This window comes from Eublepharis macularius, chromosome 6, assembly GCF_028583425.1.
Source record: "Eublepharis macularius isolate TG4126 chromosome 6, MPM_Emac_v1.0, whole genome shotgun sequence".
NCBI lineage: Eukaryota > Metazoa > Chordata > Lepidosauria > Squamata > Eublepharidae > Eublepharis > Eublepharis macularius.
In genome coordinates, this window is record NC_072795.1 from 79,238,335 (window position 1) to 79,255,378 (window position 17,044).

The window sequence follows — 17,044 nt, forward strand, 5'->3', positions numbered from 1 at the left end:
AGGCAGGCTTCCTTTGCCAGGGTTGGCAAAGGGGCCCTCAGGGGCCCTTCTCCCACCCCTCCTCCCACCCCCCACCAAGGCTCAGCCTGCTCCCACTTGGGGGGGCATTTCATGGCCTCCCCAAGTAGGTGCTCTAATCTCTACCACTGACAGCTGGGGGAGGCTTGTGTTGCCAGGGGTGGCATTTTGCATGCAAAATGCCCCCCAGCCCTCAGGGGCCCTTCTCCCACCCTTCCCCCCACCCCCCACCCAGGCTCAGAATGCTCCCACTTGGGGGGGGCATTTCATGGCCTCCCCAAGTAGGTGCTCTTTTCTCTACCACTGACAGCTGGGGAAGGCTTGTCTTGCCAGGGGTGGCATTTTGCATGCAAAATGCCCCCCAGCCCTCTGGGGCCCTTCTCCCACCCTTCCTCGCACCCCCCACCAAGGCTCAGACTGCTCCCACTTGGGGGGGGCATTTCATGGCCTCCCCAAGTAGGTCCTCTCAGCCCCTAAAGTCCACCCCTTACAGCCCCACACAAACCCAATTCCCCCCCAGCTGCCACACACAGACCCAAATCCCCACATTAGCCCCTCACAGACCCAAATCCACCCCCACCTGCCCCACACCCATAACCCCAGGAACAGGCTGGCAAAGGCCAGCCCTCTCCCTTTGTTCCCTATGCTGGGAACTTCTAAACTCTCTTTCCCTGGGCAATTCTGCACAGCCCAGGGGTGCCACAATGGTGGGCACACTTCTGAGTGCCAGCTGGTCCCTGTGAAAGAGCACCTGAACCACAGACACCCTCCCTCAAATTCCCCCACCACCTACAGAGATGGCTGGCCAGCCAGCCCCATTGTTCCCTATGATGGGAACCAACTGCACAACAAAGAATAAAACAAGAACAACACAAAATAAAGTTTTATTTTTTTTTCTCCCTTCCAAAGTACAAGTAGGCAAAGCATTATGACACATTACACCAGCAGTCCCCCACACAGAAAAATAACACAACTCACTTAACATCAGAGAATCACAAAGCATGATTCCTGTCAAAAACACTTTATTTCTTGAACAGCTTTAGGTCACACAGCAGGGGGGGAACACCAAAGGGCACGGCAGCACTATCTTACACAAAAATAACACAACTCACTTAACATCAGAGAATCACAACGCACAATTCCTGTCAGAAACACTTTATTTCTTGAACAGCTTTAGGTTACACAGCAGGGGGGAACACCAAAGGGCATGGCAGCACTATCTTACACAAAAATAACACAACTCACTTAACATCAGAGAATCACAAAGCACAATTCCTGTCAAAAACACTTTATTTCTTGAACAGCTTTAGGTTACACAGCAGGGGGGAACACCAAAGGGCATGGCAGCACTATCTTACACAAAAATAACACAACTCACTTAACATCAGAGAATCACAAAAACACAATTCCTGGTAAAAACACTTTATTTCTTGAACAGCTTTAGGTTACACAGTAGAGGGCACAACAGGGCATGATAGCAATGTACTACAAAAAATAATACAACCCACTTCACCGTTTTTGACAGCAATTGTGTTTGTGTGATTCTCTGATGTGAAGTGAGTTGTGTTATTTTTGTGTAGTACACTGCTTTCCTGCTCTGTGGTGCCTTCCTACTGTGTAACCTAAAGCAGTTACAGAAATAAAGTGCTTTTGACAGCAATTTTTTGGGGTGATTCTTTAATGTGAAGTGAGTTGTGTTATTTTTGTGTAAGATACTGCTTCCATGCCCTTTGGTGTCCCCCCCCCTGCTGTGTAGCCTAAAGCTGTTCAAGAAATAAAGTGTTTTTGACAGGAATTGTGCTTTTGTGATTCTCTGATGTTAAGTGAGTTGTGTTATTTTTGTGTAAGATAGTGCTGCCATGCCCTTTGGTGTTCCCCCCTGCTGTGTAACCTAAAGCTGTTCAAGAAATAAAGTGTTTTTGACAGGAATCGTGTTTTGTGATTCTCTGATGTTAAGTGAGTTGTGTTATTTTTGTGTAAGATAGTGCTGCCATGCCCTTTGGTGTTCCCCCCTGCTGTGTAACCTAAAGCTGTTCAAGAAATAAAGTGTTTTTGACAGGAATCGTGTTTTGTGATTCTCTGATGTTAAGTGGGTTTTGTTTTAATTTTTCTGTGTGGGGGACTGCTGGTGTAATGTGTCATAATGCTTTGCCTACTTGTACTTTGGAAGGGAGAAAAAAAAATTAAAACTTTATTTTGTGTTGTTCTTGTTTTATTCTTTGTTGTGCAGTTGGTTCCCATCATAGGGAACAATGGGGCTGGCTGGCCAGACATCTCTGTAGGTGGTGGGGGAATTTGAGGGAGGGTGTCTGTGGTTCAGGTGCTCTTTCACAGGGACCAGCTGGCACTCAGAAGTGTGCCCACCATTGTGGCACCCCTGGGCTGTGCAGAATTGCCCAGGGAAAGAGAGTTTAGAAGTTCCCAGCATAGGGAACAAAGAGAGAGGGCTGGCCTTTGCCAGCCTGTTCCTGGGGTTATGGGTGTGGGGCAGGTGGGGGTGGATTTGGGTCTGTGAGGGGCTAATGTGGGGATTTGGGTCTGTGTGTGGCAGCTGGGGGGGAATTGGGTTTGTGTGGGGCTGTAAGGGGTGGACTTTAGGGGCTGAGAGGACCTACTTGGGGAGGCCATGAAATGGCCCCCCAAGTGGGAGCAGTCTGAGCCTTGGTGGGGGGTGGGAGGAAGGGTGGGAGAAGGGCCCCAGAGGGCTGGGGGGCATTTTGCATGCAAAATGCCACCCCTGGCAAGACAAGCCTCCCCCAGCTGTCAGTGGTAGAGATGAGAGCAGAGCACCTACTTGGGGAGGCCATGAAATGCCCCCCCCCCAAGTGGGAGCAGGCTGAGCCTTGGTGGGGGGTGGGAGGAGGGGTGGGAGAAGGGCCCCAGAGGGTTGGGGGGCATTTTGCATGCAAAGTGCCACCCCTGGCAACACAAGCCTCCCCCAGCTGTCAGTGGTAGAGATTAGAGCACCTACTTGGGGAGGCCATGAAATGGCCCCCCTAAGTGGGAGCAGGCTGAGCCTTGGTGGGGGGTGGGAGGAGGGGTGGGAGAAGGGCCCCTGAGGGTGAGGGGGCATTTTGCATGCAAAATGCCACCCCTGGCAAAGGAAGCCTGCCTCTTCATTTTTTCCCCATAGGAAATAATGAAGAAAGATGAGCAGCAGCATGCTAACAATATGCTGCTCCTTCGCTTTCTTATGGGAGGATGGGGGGACCTGCTTTGGGGGGCCGTAACATGGCCCCCCAAAGTCCAATCTGTCTGAAACTTGGGTGGTTGTTAGAGAAGGGTTAGAGGAAGGTCCCCACCAATTTTGGGCTTATTTGGTGGGAAAATGCCTCCTCCAGGCGTCCTGGAAGACGGAGGCATTTTCCCATAGAAAAAAGCCGAAAGAATGCCGAAATAATGCCGAAAGAATCCCGAAAGCCGAAAGCCGAAAGAGATTCTTGTTTCGGCTTTCGGCTTTAACGATAGAGAATCTTCTTTCGGCTTTCTTCTTTCGGCTATAGCCGAAAATTTTTGGCTTGCACACCCCTAATTATCAGCCCCACACCCTGGATATGTGCAAAGATTTAAGATAAAAGAGATCTTCCAGAAACTCCTGCTTTATCTCATGTACACACTTCCAAATCTCCCCTCCCAATCTAGGCTATTCAGTGACCTGCTAGCCCCTCCCTGTCCAAATATCACGGGGGATCAATCACTATTTTTACCTATAGTTCTGCCTAGATATGCACAAGCAAGCCTTTCCCAATTTATTGTCTCACCTCTGGACACAGCCATTAAGCAATTATTTTGGAGGCAGAAGATGCAATCCTGCCCCGAGTATGTTTCACAGTATAATTGAGCTGCCTTCAGCCATGGCAGTGTGTGAGTGTTCTGGACCCTTCCACACACCCTCAGATACATCTGAGCTCTCTCCCCTTCCATGAGACACTGGCTGTCCTTGCTGCTACTTCTACGAACCTTTGTCTCTCCTGGGACTGGTAAATATAGCCCTTCCCTGAATCTCTCTTCCTCACTGATTTCCTAGTTAGCTCTGTGTGTGGTGTGTGTTTCATGTGATTGCTCTCTTGCTTCTCCTTTAATAAAAACTGTTCCTGTTGAATAGCTGCCTGTTTACTTGAGAGTTCTCTAAAGGAACAATCCTGGTAGATATTGGTGGAGATCTTGCTAGTTATCTCCTCTCGCTGTGTCTTCTTGTATGCTAATTCCCACAACTCACAAGGATACCCCCCACTCCCATTTGGGTAGCAATATAACCAGCAGAGTTTTTCTTGCAACCATGTCTCTGTTAGGCAAGCCAGATCAATGTAATCTTCCTGTAATATGCCTGGAGAGGCAGTTTTGTGCCTCATAGGTCTGATATTACACTGCAGTAGTGTAGTGGCAGGGGAAACGGGCCCTTGCTTTGTCAATTCTTGGGATGCTAAGCATAAGCATCCTTGCCAAATACTGATATTCCTTGATAAATCCCACCCCCATACCCACTCGCTCCTATCTACACTGACACTGTTCATTCATCAAACATCATCACATTAACAATTTCCCCCAGCACCACTAATAACCCCCCATACTCTACACTCAGCATGCTATCATCCACAGAGAAACTATACAGCAGTTTAGGGCTACTCTCGTCATGTATTAATGTTAGTATTGTCCATCAGTAGTTGTTCTGTTTCAGTACTGCTCTTGGTTTCCAGGTAAGTAACTGGTGTCACTCTCCCTCTTTAGTAGTGGTGGACCTTTTCCCACTCATGTGCAACAGCTGAGCCCCAGCTGTCAGCCACTGGTCAAAACTTCTTGTGTTCTTCCTCTTCAGCTTGAGCCTCCATTCCTGTTAAAACCATGGGGAGACAGCCAGCAGAAGTGGCTTGCCTATCAATATCCTTCCCAGAACAAAGGCAAACTCTGAAACAGTCCCTTTTGGTCCCAATCGAGTCTTAACAAGGTCTACCCTGGTGCAAGGGCCGAGATAAGATGGTAAAGATTTTCACTTCTAGCTATAAGGTTGCCAGCCTCCATGTGAGGCCAAATGATCTCCTGGAATTGCAACTGATCTCCAGATTAGAGAGATCAGTTCGTCTGGAGAAAATGGCTGCTGTGAAGGGTAGACTCTCTGACATTATAACACCCCCCCTTCCTAGGCAGCACCCCCAAATCTCCAGGAATATGTTACCAAACTACTAGGCGCATTAACTTACGTCAAAGGCAGATCATACAATAATAAATGGCTTTAGAATAGTTTTAGACATGTATTTTTAAATCAAGGTATAATCACATGATTATACCTCATTATAATCCATAATAAGTGGATTTTATAACATTTTATAATGTTATAAAATCCACTCATATCTGCATTGAAGGAATTATCTAGGACTTGCTACTTTGGTAGGAAGAAAGCTTTTGCAAACACTTTTCTAAACTGTTTTCAGCCTTGCATTGAAGCTTTCAAGCTGAAGAGAGCTGTTTTTCAATCTACAGCACTCTTCAAAGGCAGTGATAAAACTGACAAACTTGAGTTAGGAGAAGCACCTTCACCACACAGGGGACGTTGACAAGGGATTTGAGATCTCTTGTCAATTTCACCTTTACCAAGAAAGGACTTTGCAGAGAAAAGGCTTTTAGAATTTGTGCAGAGGTAGGAGAGAAATTTGCAACTGTTTGCTCTTTTTGTATACTAATGCAAGATATTCTTATGCAAGATATTCATTCAAACTCTACTAATTTTTAGTAGCATTTTCAAAAGTTTGCATATCCAATCACCAATAATTTTTTCATGATTAAAATTGTATCTGAGAGAATTGAATATGAGGAGGGTCTGGGTTACTTATCTTGCAGTAGCAGAGCTACAGTACATGAATTCAAATCTGGAAGATTAACATGGCATCCCTAATTAATCAAAAGTTTTTACAAATGTTGGTGTTTGTTAAATATGCTTGAAGAACTGGAGGGCCGAGCTGACTTTAAATATATGTCCAACTGGTGGACCTGAGTGAAGACTGCACTCTCCAAGTCCACTGGCTGGAACTGCCCACCCGAAACCCAGCCAGCTCGATGACAGTTGGCCAGCTCTATTACCCAAATAGGTGGTCTCCTAATTAGTTGGAGAAATTAGCTTGAAGGAGACAAGCAAGAAGGGGTAACTGGGATTCTTCACCAATGTTTATAGAGATTATTCCCTTAGAGAACTCTTGAAATAAAGCAGGCAGATGTTCAATTAGAAAGTTTTTTTTTATTTCTCTTTTTAAGAGAGATAAAAGGACAAACATACAGAAAATCAGACACAGCGCCCATACAAGACTAAGAAAATCTGGGAGGAAAGGGGGAGAAAGCAGTTTCAGGAGGGCAATAGTTACCAGTGTTGAAGATAGAGGTTCATGGAGGCAGCAGCAAAATAACCAGCATTTCATGAGGAGAATCCCAAATGGATTTGAGTGTGTGTGGATGGATCTAGAACACACATACACACTCATGGGTGGCTGGGAGTCCAGATGGAAAAAGCTACCAGGTTTGCTGAATAGCTCTGATTAAAGTAAGCGGGTGCAGGGAAATGAGATAAGGCGTTGACAAGATAAGCCAGGAGTTTCTTGGGAGACTTCACTGTCCTAAGTTATGTCTGTCTAGGGCATGGAAGGGTGTCAGTCAGTCAGCCACTTTGACTCATACTCTGGTGATTTTCTAGGCTTCTTCCTGACTGGTATCTGTTCTGAGCCAGGCAGTTCTCTGGGTTTATGATATATGGGAAAGAGTGTTTATGATATTCCATCTATAAACTGCCCTCATAGCAGTGGGGAGGGGTTTGACTGCAATTGCTGGGCAGTTTGAATCTTGGGTTGCCCACGCAGTCTCATGCAGGCTGCTGGGAGCCACTGGGACTTCGAGATGATGATGGCTACCTTCTGCTGCACCCCACACCCTCACAGCTTGCAGATTAGGGCCCCAGCTAAATCTGGGACTGGGGCTTCTGGACACTTTTCAGAACTCATTGCAATAGTCTAATGTAGAAGTTACCAGGGTATGTATGACAATGGCAATATCTTTCTTACTCAGGAAAGGCCAGAGTTGGCTCATCCAAGAATCCTTGAAGTTGTCTGGACCATACAAGCAACAAGTAGATTTCAGGCTTGCAAGAATTCTGTCCACATCTTCACACAACTGGACAAGCTGGCACCATATGACCCTATCACTTCCATTGCTAAAGTAGAGTCCCTTTGACCCTATCACTGCTAAAGTAGAGTCCAAGTCAGGATAGATGCAAGAAAGTTTCCTTCCCCAAGCAGTGCCTTGTGACCAGTGAAAAGCCAAAGGGTAAGAAGATATTCAAGAGCTTAGAGAGAGCTATGGTAGGAAGCAGGAATCCTGGGAAATCTCCCTCCATTTACAGAAGTTCTGCAGATCAAGCTGTCCACTAACGCATATGGGGATAATTTCATTTGAATGTCCATCTTCACTGGATCCATCACATACTATGTGCTAATTTAATTATTTGTTGATAATAAGATGGCAGGGGGGCGGAGTTGCAGTTGGATGGAAGGAAAGGAAGATCTCACCAGTTTTAATTATATATAATTATTTAGTACTGAAACAGTCCTGATTGTGTGTGTAATCTATGGTTTAGCAAATTAATAGCTGTGCAGAGTTGTATACTTCTGTTTCTTGGTTCTGTCATCATTGAAAAGCATACCTATGGAGTTTTGTAGAACAGCTGCAAAGATAGCATTCTGCCTGGCTTTCTGTCTGTACCAAACGTCCCAGCAAACTGAGATGGAGGCTTCCATTGCCTATTTTGAAAATGGGTGTGTTTTGATGTAGAAAAGAAATAATTACATACTTTAACATATTGATAACTGTAAATGTTTTTGATTTCCTTTCCATGTTTTATGTTTGAAGGTTTTGTATCCCTTCATCCTATTTATCCTACTGAGTGAAATTAAATGTATGTGTGTGTAATGTGCTGTCCAGTCACAGCTGACCTATGGTGATGCCAGCAAGGGGCTTTCAATGCAAGAGAGAAGCAGAGGTGGTTTGCCAATGCCTTCCTTTGCAGAGTCTTCCTTGGTGGTCACCCATCCAAATACCAACCCTGTTTAGCTTCCAAGATGTGACAAGATCAGGCTATACCATGCTGCCTTCCATCCCTGCAATTAAATTTACATCAGTGGTAATGCTAAGGACCACAGTTTATACACTTAATGAAAAATGGCTTTAACATATGGCCTTAAGCATAAAGTCACAGAACAATCTATTCTAGCATTTTTAGACATCCTGAAGGGAAAAGGAGAAGATAAAATGTTTCCCTGTCGCTTTCAAAATTATGTCTTATGAATTATTTGCCAGTAGCGATTCCTAGTTTGCGTTGGTGAAATCGTTCCATTTGTGGTTAGCTTTCAGATTATGGGATTAAATTCTTTAAAGAAAATGTTCATCATGACATTTGTAATTATTTACTTCCTTAAATCAGTAATATGCTGCATATTTGCACACTTATGGTATCTAACAATGGTTTTCAAAGTGTCTGTTTTTTCTCCCTTTCAACAAGATAATGGCTTATCATGTCCTAGAATAAGCAGAAAATACTTACGATGGTGTAAGAGGGGGATAGCTGATTTCCACATATTCATCCCACTAGCAGCTACCACATAGCATTAACCATGATTTCAGAGTCCCCAGGAACAGCTTTTTTGGAAAGCAGGGAATTGCAAATAGGAGGTAGCAAAACTACATTCCAAGAATGATTCAAGCTAGTGAACTTCAACTTCCCAGTCATATTTTCTAAAAAAATAATTATTTAGATTTCCTTTTAGGACATATACTTGAAATGTCCAGGGGGTTTGGGACTTTGAGACTAAAAATGTTCATATTTTTTAAAATAAAAGGCAAAATGTGTATTCTTCCTTGCCAAGGCATCATACCCGAATTTTAAAAAGTGTAAACTTCATATGTCTGTGTTCATAAAAATATGATGCTTTGCAATTATAAAGCTTTGTTCAACATCGTATAGCTTTCTGCAGAGACAGACTTTTAGATGTGTTTTCCTAGTCAACATTCTTTTGTAGTAGTTGATATATTTGCTTGCTTTTTTCAGCATCTGTAGGGTTATATCTAAAATGTATATTGCTTTTTCATGTAACCTTCAAGTGATTTTTACATTTTTGCCTAGAAAATTACACAATGACATTCGATTGTAATTTTTTTTAAACAGGTCCTGATTGTTCTTTGAATGTACCTTCCACGGAGTCATATTGGATACTACCCAATGTGAAGCCATTTAGTCCATCTGTAGGTCGGGCTTCCCATAAGGCTGTTCTACATGGAAAATTTATGTGGGTGATTGGTGGATATGCATTTAATTATAGTACATTCCAAATGGTATTAAAGTAAGCAATTTTCTTTGTCTTTGAATTACTATTTTTATAAGGCATTTATTATTACATGATAAGAATCATGCCCCTGTTGTCATACTACTTTTCCCCAGTGAACATTTAAAGAATCTTTCTTAAAATGTCTCTTTTCCCAAGTACAACTTACTTATTATTTGATGCTTAACCTGTATAAAGGCATTTTCTGCAGTGGAATGTAAACTAACAGTGTTATTCTAGTCTAAGCCCATTAAAGTCAATAGGCTTAGAATGAAGTAGTTCTGCATAGGACTGCATTCAGCTCTCCAATATTTTGCAATCATGCCTGTGAGAGATTTTTATATAAACAATACAGCATAGTTTCTGCTTTAGAATCAGAATAGTGTTTATTGCATGCGGCCAAAGGCCAACACAGTTGAGCAAATAAAATTTCCCTTTGGAAGGTCTTTGGGGACTGAAGCTTCCCAAATAATAATAATAAAATGGGCAGCAATTGTGTATAATGACCTGAGGTCAGAAAGTATCAATTCTCCTATATGCTGATGAAGTGGTGTTGATGTCCTTAACTTGTATCGCTTTAAAGAGGATGCTAAACAAACTGGGTAGTTTCTGTAAGGGCGATGCTTTAAATATCAGTTTTGCCAAAACCAAAGTAATGGTCTTTAGGAAGAAACCTCGAAGATTTAAATGATCAATAGATGGCAATCCCATTGAACAATATAGAACCTTTAAGTATCTTGGGATGACGTTTAGTGAAACCTTCTTACGGAAAACCCATTTGACAATAACAAAAGCCTCAGTTTTGAAAACCACTAGGGCCATCTTTAAATTTTACACTTCAACACTAGGATTTTTAGTTGAGCCGGCCTTGAAACTGTTCCGGTGTATGGCCATCACACAGCTTCTATTCGGTGCAGAGATCTGGGGTTGGAATGAATGTCTGATCTTGACCCTGGAAATAATCCAGAATCTCATTTTAATGAGAATTCTAGCTTTGCCTTGCAGTACTCCAACAATGTTAGCACAGGCTGAACCTGGGTTACCATCAGAGCCATTTGCACTTGGCCTTATTTAGATTCTGGAGAAAGCAAAGGAATTTTTCCACTAGCCTGCTCTTAAGGCAGAGGAATGCACTGATTCATTCAGATGCCATTTGCACAGCTGGCAATATCCTCCATTGTATTCTCTGGTGGATGACCTTCAGGGTGCCCCTTTGCTTGGTGTCAGTATACGAGACTGGCTCTTTAAGACTGATAGTTTGTTTGCAGTTCACTCATAATCCAGAGCTCATCAACAATATCATAACAAAGTACACAGTGGGAAGTGAATACCGGTTGATTGTGTTAAAAGCACTTCACGTTAGTAAGCATGTAAGCTATATATGCCTACTACTATATAAGCTATACAGTAATTCTTGTGACATTTTAGTGATGAAGTAAATACTTCTATGAACAATAATAAAATATATTTATATGTAAAATGAAATGTTGAACTCACCTCAAATATCACTTTCAGGGCAAAAATAGAAACCAAAGGGTTATGTGAAATTTGGTTGAAGGGGTAAACGTTGGTGTTGGGACTAGAACTGTTTCTAATGATGCAGGAACTTAAAAATTGGTGATAGTGAATGATAAATGGTTAAAAGCATTGTGGAATCCTCTGAAGCCTGATAGGACACAGTGTGAGAAGCTGCAGCTGAGAAAGAATATTTATATCATTCCAAACACATGTTCAAACTTTTTTGGATCCCAGTCATGGAAAAGAAAAAAAAATTATACAAGCAATACTATGAATTAAAACTGTCATGAGTCTTTTCCGCACTGGGCGTTTTCTTCAGTGCTGGCCCCATACTGCATTGATTTCTCTCTAGAGTTCTGCATGCATGGTCAAGATACCCCAATTCAGACTCTAAACTGCTTCCAAGACTGTTTTTGCATTCTGCACGGTAAAAGGCTGCATCAACTGCAGAATCATTTTTCCCTGGGGTTTCTGTGATTTTTCTTCCTGCATACAAACCCTGATTATTATTTTTTACAGGAAAGTCAAACTATGGCTTCTTTAAAGTGCAGAATGCTTTCTTCAATGTGAATCCTGGCTCTGGCCCTCCCCTTTATCCCCCTGAACTCTGGTTGGTTGAACAGGAGCCAATCCAGCTTTTCTTTAAATTTTTTTAAAAACAACAACATTGCAACATTGATGCATAAAAAAAAAACCTTTCAATTTTCCTGGACCAGTAAGCTGCAGAATGGCCAATAGAACAGAATAGATTAAAAAGTGTGTAGTGCATGTAGACTAACCTCAGCAGTATGAAGTAAATCTGTCTTTAAAAAATGTTTTTAAACAACAATGTTGCAATGCTGGTGCATTAAAACTTGGAAACTTCCTCAGCCCCTCAACTCAGGAAACTGACTTGTCCTCAGCTGATTCACTGATGAACTTGACCTGTTCTCAGATAATGAAAATTGATGTGTCCTCAGCTGATCAACTGATGAAACAGAAAGCTTGCAGCAGAAACAGGGCATATTTCTAGCACAGAAAAGATAAATAGATATCACTTCAGTTGTACTTCCTCGAGCACAGAATTACAAAGTCCCAAAGCGTATCCAATCCTTGTGGCTCAAATATCGAGAAAACCCTGATTAAGCGTGCATGAGGAAAACACCATGGTTATCTTTCAATGCAAATGGGAATTCAACAACAAATATTATTCAAATGACCTCAGATTTGTAGATTTCTTGAAAAGACCACATCAAAGTCTAGGCCATGCCTGTTAAGAATCATTAGTCGCATACGAATTAATGATAATTCAAACATTAAATAGTCACTTACTTAACTCCAAAATGGAGTAGCAGTCAAAACTATATGAAGGGCTGAGCTTTAAATGCTTTAGATGAGCAGTGATGTTCAGCCAAGAATTAGGCATGCTACAAAGCCTTTGAGCAAAATCTGAATATCATATAGATTTATGGAATAGGATCCAGCAAGCATAATCTTCATAATAGTTAGCCAGTTAGAGAAGTTCACTTGATTGATCTCTGTATCTTGATGTGGTATTGTTTTAATTATTCTAGGCCAATAGATGATGGGTAAATTTAATCTTGTCAAAAGAAAAGATACTAGCACAAGGTTCTTCAGACTGGCATTAAACTATACAGTTGTTTCTGAATTTACGAATAAGTAGGTCATGAGTTGCAAATTTGTGGTGGAATATATTGTATTGAATTTGATCATTTAGATGAGGGATAAAAAAAATAATCTAAATGGTCCTTAATGGCCTGTGTGTATGTTCCTGATGGTTTGGAATGCAGGCTTGGGAAGATGACCCTTCTCTTGACCTAAACTGTTTGGAACTATGTATTGTCGAAGGCTTTCACGGCCGGAGAACGATGGTTGTTGTGGGTTTTCCGGGCTGTATTGCCGTGGTCTTGGCATTGTAGTTCCTGACGTTTCGCCAGCAGCTGTGGCTGGCATCTTCAGAGGTGTAGCACCAAAAGACAGAGATCTCTCAGTGTCACAGTGTGGAAAAGATGTAGGTCATTTGTATTTACTCAGGAGGGGTGGGGTTGAGCTGACTCTTACAGGATGACTCAGCTCAACCCCACCCCTCCTGAGTAAATACAAATGACCTACATCTTTTCCACACTGTGACACTGAGAGATCTCTGTCTTTTGGTGCTACACCTCTGAAGATGCCAGCCACAGCTGCTGGCGAAACGTCAGGAACTACAATGCCAAGACCACGGCAATACAGCCCGGAAAACCCACAACAACCATGTTTGGAACTAGTTCTGCATTTTAAACTAGCACTTGGGAATGAACCAAGAATTAAGCTGGAAACAATGTTTATTACAAGGAGAATTGCCCTGAAAATATTTTCTGTTCATTTTACCTTCCACGTATATCAAAATAATTAAGTTCTGTTTATCTTTGCCTCTGGACATTACGTTCTTGAGCTGTTGTTCATAATTGCACCTATAATATCCTTTGAGCTTAATTATGATGAAATACAGCTGATCAAATTTCTCACGACTTAAAATTCACTTTATGTAGTTAAAGGGCACTCCTATTTACTTAAGTGGTAAAATTCTCTGGATTAGATCCAGCAATCTGTAAACTGGAAGGTACTGAATGTCACAGATCTCCCCCTGCCCCAGCAGTTTTTTCTGACTTCAGAAAAGTTTATTCCTGGGGTTGCAGGATCTGGAAGAGGAAGCTAGGATCAATCCCGGCCCACATTCCTCTACCTTCTGCAGCCTCCTCACCTGAATAGCTAGTCCCATGACCCTGGAAATAAACTTACTCTGGGTCAGAAACTACCCCTGAGGGGAGAGGAAGATGAGAAAGATCTGCAAACTTTGCTGCTTTATAGATGTGAAATGCTTGTGTACTTTCAACAACATAGAATACTTTATTTCACTTTTTATACTGGTGTAACTCCTGCTAACAACTATGTAAGGATTTTTCTCTCTAGTAAAACATCTGTGGTTATTTTCAGTTCACTTTACTATTAAGAATAATTGATGATACATTATATTCATTGGAAATATGTGCCCAAAGGCCTAGGGAAACACTTGTTAAATAACATGTGGCCTTAAACTGAAGTGATAAAAAAAAACTTGTGCAAATTTGGAACTTTTTGGTAGGAAGGAACTGGCAAAATCAGTAAATAAATCAATTTAGTTATAGAAAAGAACACAAAATTTTATAAATCTTATCACTTCCTAGTTTATGATTTTTCGTCATTCATGTCTTTCTTTTTTTTTAACCTTGTAGTTATAATTTGGAAAGCAGCATATGGAATGTAGTACCTGTATTGAAAGGACCACTTCAGAGATATGGACATACTATTGCGTTATATCAGGTTTGGATCATTTATGATAATATTTAACTTCTTAAACTTCTGTGCTATGGACTGAATCATATATTGAGATTATGTTAGAGCTACCCTGTCAGAACTGAACCATTAAGTTGCATAGACAATGAAGCTTCTAATTTGATTTACTATAGTGCAGATGGCCTCATGTCTTGCAATGCTATCCCCACAGCTATAAGTAACTCAGTTGTCAAGTTTTCCATACTTCAGAAATTTGAGGTGAAAAAATTCTTTTACCTCAATATGTAGTAACATTGTACCATAAAGTTATCATAAAACTACAAAGTGTTTTGATAAATCAAAGGTACTTTAATCTGGTTTCTGAAGATAGACTTTTCTTCCTCTATTTCTTTCTTAAACTGTCAAATTAAAGAACTGTTAAAGAAATTAAAGATCCTGCAAAATTCCCTATCCATGCATAGAAACATGTTCCTTTGTATGAATTACCGTTATGGATTTCCAGTTACTCATACAGAATCATAGGGGTGGTGAACTTTATGTTCTCCGTCTGAGGTGGATTACATCTTGAGATGGGTGATTCCTACCCTCTGTTCAGAGAGGCAGGACTAATTGGAACTTCCTGTCTTCAAGTAGCTGTCACTCTTTCCTTCAGTTTTGTTCCTGCATTAACAGGGAGAGCAGCATCTTAGGCTTCTGCCTTGGCCCGCTGTATACTTTTCCTTCTTTCTACCTTTCAACACTAACAATTCTTTACTCCATACGTCACTTCTCTTAAATACCTGCCTTCTCCCCGCCAGCAGTGTGGCTAGCTGCAGGGAGTTCTCCTAAAAAATTTTCCTACGTTTTTCCATTGTGGCCATTACCCTCCCCTCCTTCCTTCCTGACCTCCCTCAAGGAAGTCTCTTATTCTTCTTGTCTCTTTCTCAGCTGTGGCTGGCTCCTAATTTTTTTCCTCCTATACTCCTCCATGCAGTGAGGTTAACCTGAGGGAAAAACCTTTCTGCATTCGTCTCCTTTTCCTTTCTTTCTCTCTTCGGCTGCAGTGGTGGCCATTTTAGAATTTCAGCATTCAGATTGCCTCAGGCCTGCATGGAGGCCACAGTGACAGATGGCTTCTTGTCAGAGGCTGAGCTGGCAGCCCACTTTAATGCCACACCTGTTGATCTGGAAACAGAAAGTGGACCAGATCGTGAGGTGGCTGGGCCTACCCACACCTGTCCTGCTTCAAAGCCAGAAGCCATGAAGCCCCTGAAGCACGTTGAAAAGAGGCATCACAGCACTACAGGCATTCAGAAGCAGCGCAGCAGCCACTCATGACCTAGCCGGCACATAGATGGCCTCAGATAGTGCGCCAGCCACTCATAGGCTAGCCAACACCTTTCCCCTCAGAGGCAGCGCGTCAGCCACTCACAGCCTAGTTGGCACATGGACGGCCTCAGATAGCGTGACAGCCACACAGAGCCTAGCTGGCACACCTCCAGTTTCTACACAGAGGGGAGAAGATCATAAAGTGCCTCCAGCTGCATTTGTTGATCAATCCAAATGGTACAGAACATTCAAGGCCAAAATGGCTCACTCAGTCATCTTCACCATTGAGCTCTGCCAGTGAACAGACCATGAGTAATGTGCCAGGTCTGGCTTCCTTGTCTATGTCTACTGACTTCATAGCTGCTTTGAGACAGGTGGTGAGGGAGGAAATAGCTGGGTCCAACACAGAACAGTGGAGAATGACAGGGCTTCCTCTTGATTATCCTCAGTTTCATGAGGGAGGAAATGGCTAGCCTTCAATGCAGGACAGAGAAAGATGACAGTTTTACACGATAGCCATTTTGGGCTTCACCAAAGCTGGCAACCTTGCCAACAAATAGGGAGGTGGCTAAAGAGTGGTTTCCCACATCCAAAAAGTCAATCAATGGGCGCAGAACCCAGTGAGAGCCCGCCAAACAACCTGGTGAACCAACAATAATAACAGCCCCAGGGTCCAGTGCTGATGATGAGGAAGGTCTACTAATGAGTAATGCAACTGAGTCAGGCACTGTGATGCTAACCCCAGATCTCCTAAACTTGTTTACTTAACTATGAGAAGAGATTGCCAAATTTGTTGTCCACGCACTGAGGGAAGAGACAAGTCTCCTTCCGGTTCTTCTTTCAGACCTTCCCCGCTGACAGAGGTTGTAGAAAGGGCAACTTTTATACAAAGGGAATCCTAGCTGGCCTATTAAGGCAGATAGAGAGGAAACCTATACCAGAAAAAAAAGACAAAGTGATATCTCTCCTGGTGAATGTGAAGCTTATGCAGTCAGTGAAGATTTGTCTCCCTGTTGGCTCTGTATATGCCCACACTTCCCTTTCCCCCCAAGGAATGGGTCTGGCTCTCCCCAGGCTTCTCAATTCCTTGTTAATCAGCACTGGGTAACTTTATTCAGCAGAAACAAAGAGAAGAGTACAAGGCCTAGCACAGGCCTCTCCTAGCATTCCTTAAGCCAGCTCTTGAAGACATGAGTAAACTCTGGACTGTAGTGCAACTGTTCCCAATTTTAGTAACCTGGGACCAATGTAAAACATGAATCCGACTCTACAGTGTTACAGTTGCCTCTGCTAGGAGAGAGCTCTTTTCACAATTATGTTCAGTCTGTCCCTGGGATCATTCCTTTACAACACCCTTTCTAACAAGAGCCAGTTGTGTAGTGGTTGGAACATCAAGCTTGGATCTGGGAGATCCAGATTCCGTTGCTATGCTGCCTGGGAGGCTTGCCTGTGGTTTCAGGCCTGTTGCATTCTCTAGGCCTGACCTGCCTAGTGGGGTTTTTGTGTGTATGGAATGGAAAGGTATGAAA

At 42.6% G+C, this 17,044-nt stretch overlaps 1 protein-coding gene across 1 annotated transcript in view; it reads left to right on the forward strand.

Moving 5' to 3' along the window:
* Window positions 1-17,044, forward strand: part of ATRNL1 (attractin like 1) — a 981,827-nt gene that overhangs the window by 115,021 nt on the left and 849,762 nt on the right. Inside the window, exons 6-7 of the mRNA XM_054982776.1 lie at window positions 9,218-9,392; window positions 14,147-14,234. Of these exons, the coding sequence (XP_054838751.1) occupies window positions 9,218-9,392; window positions 14,147-14,234 (263 nt within the window). The remainder of the gene's footprint in view (window positions 1-9,217; window positions 9,393-14,146; window positions 14,235-17,044) is intronic.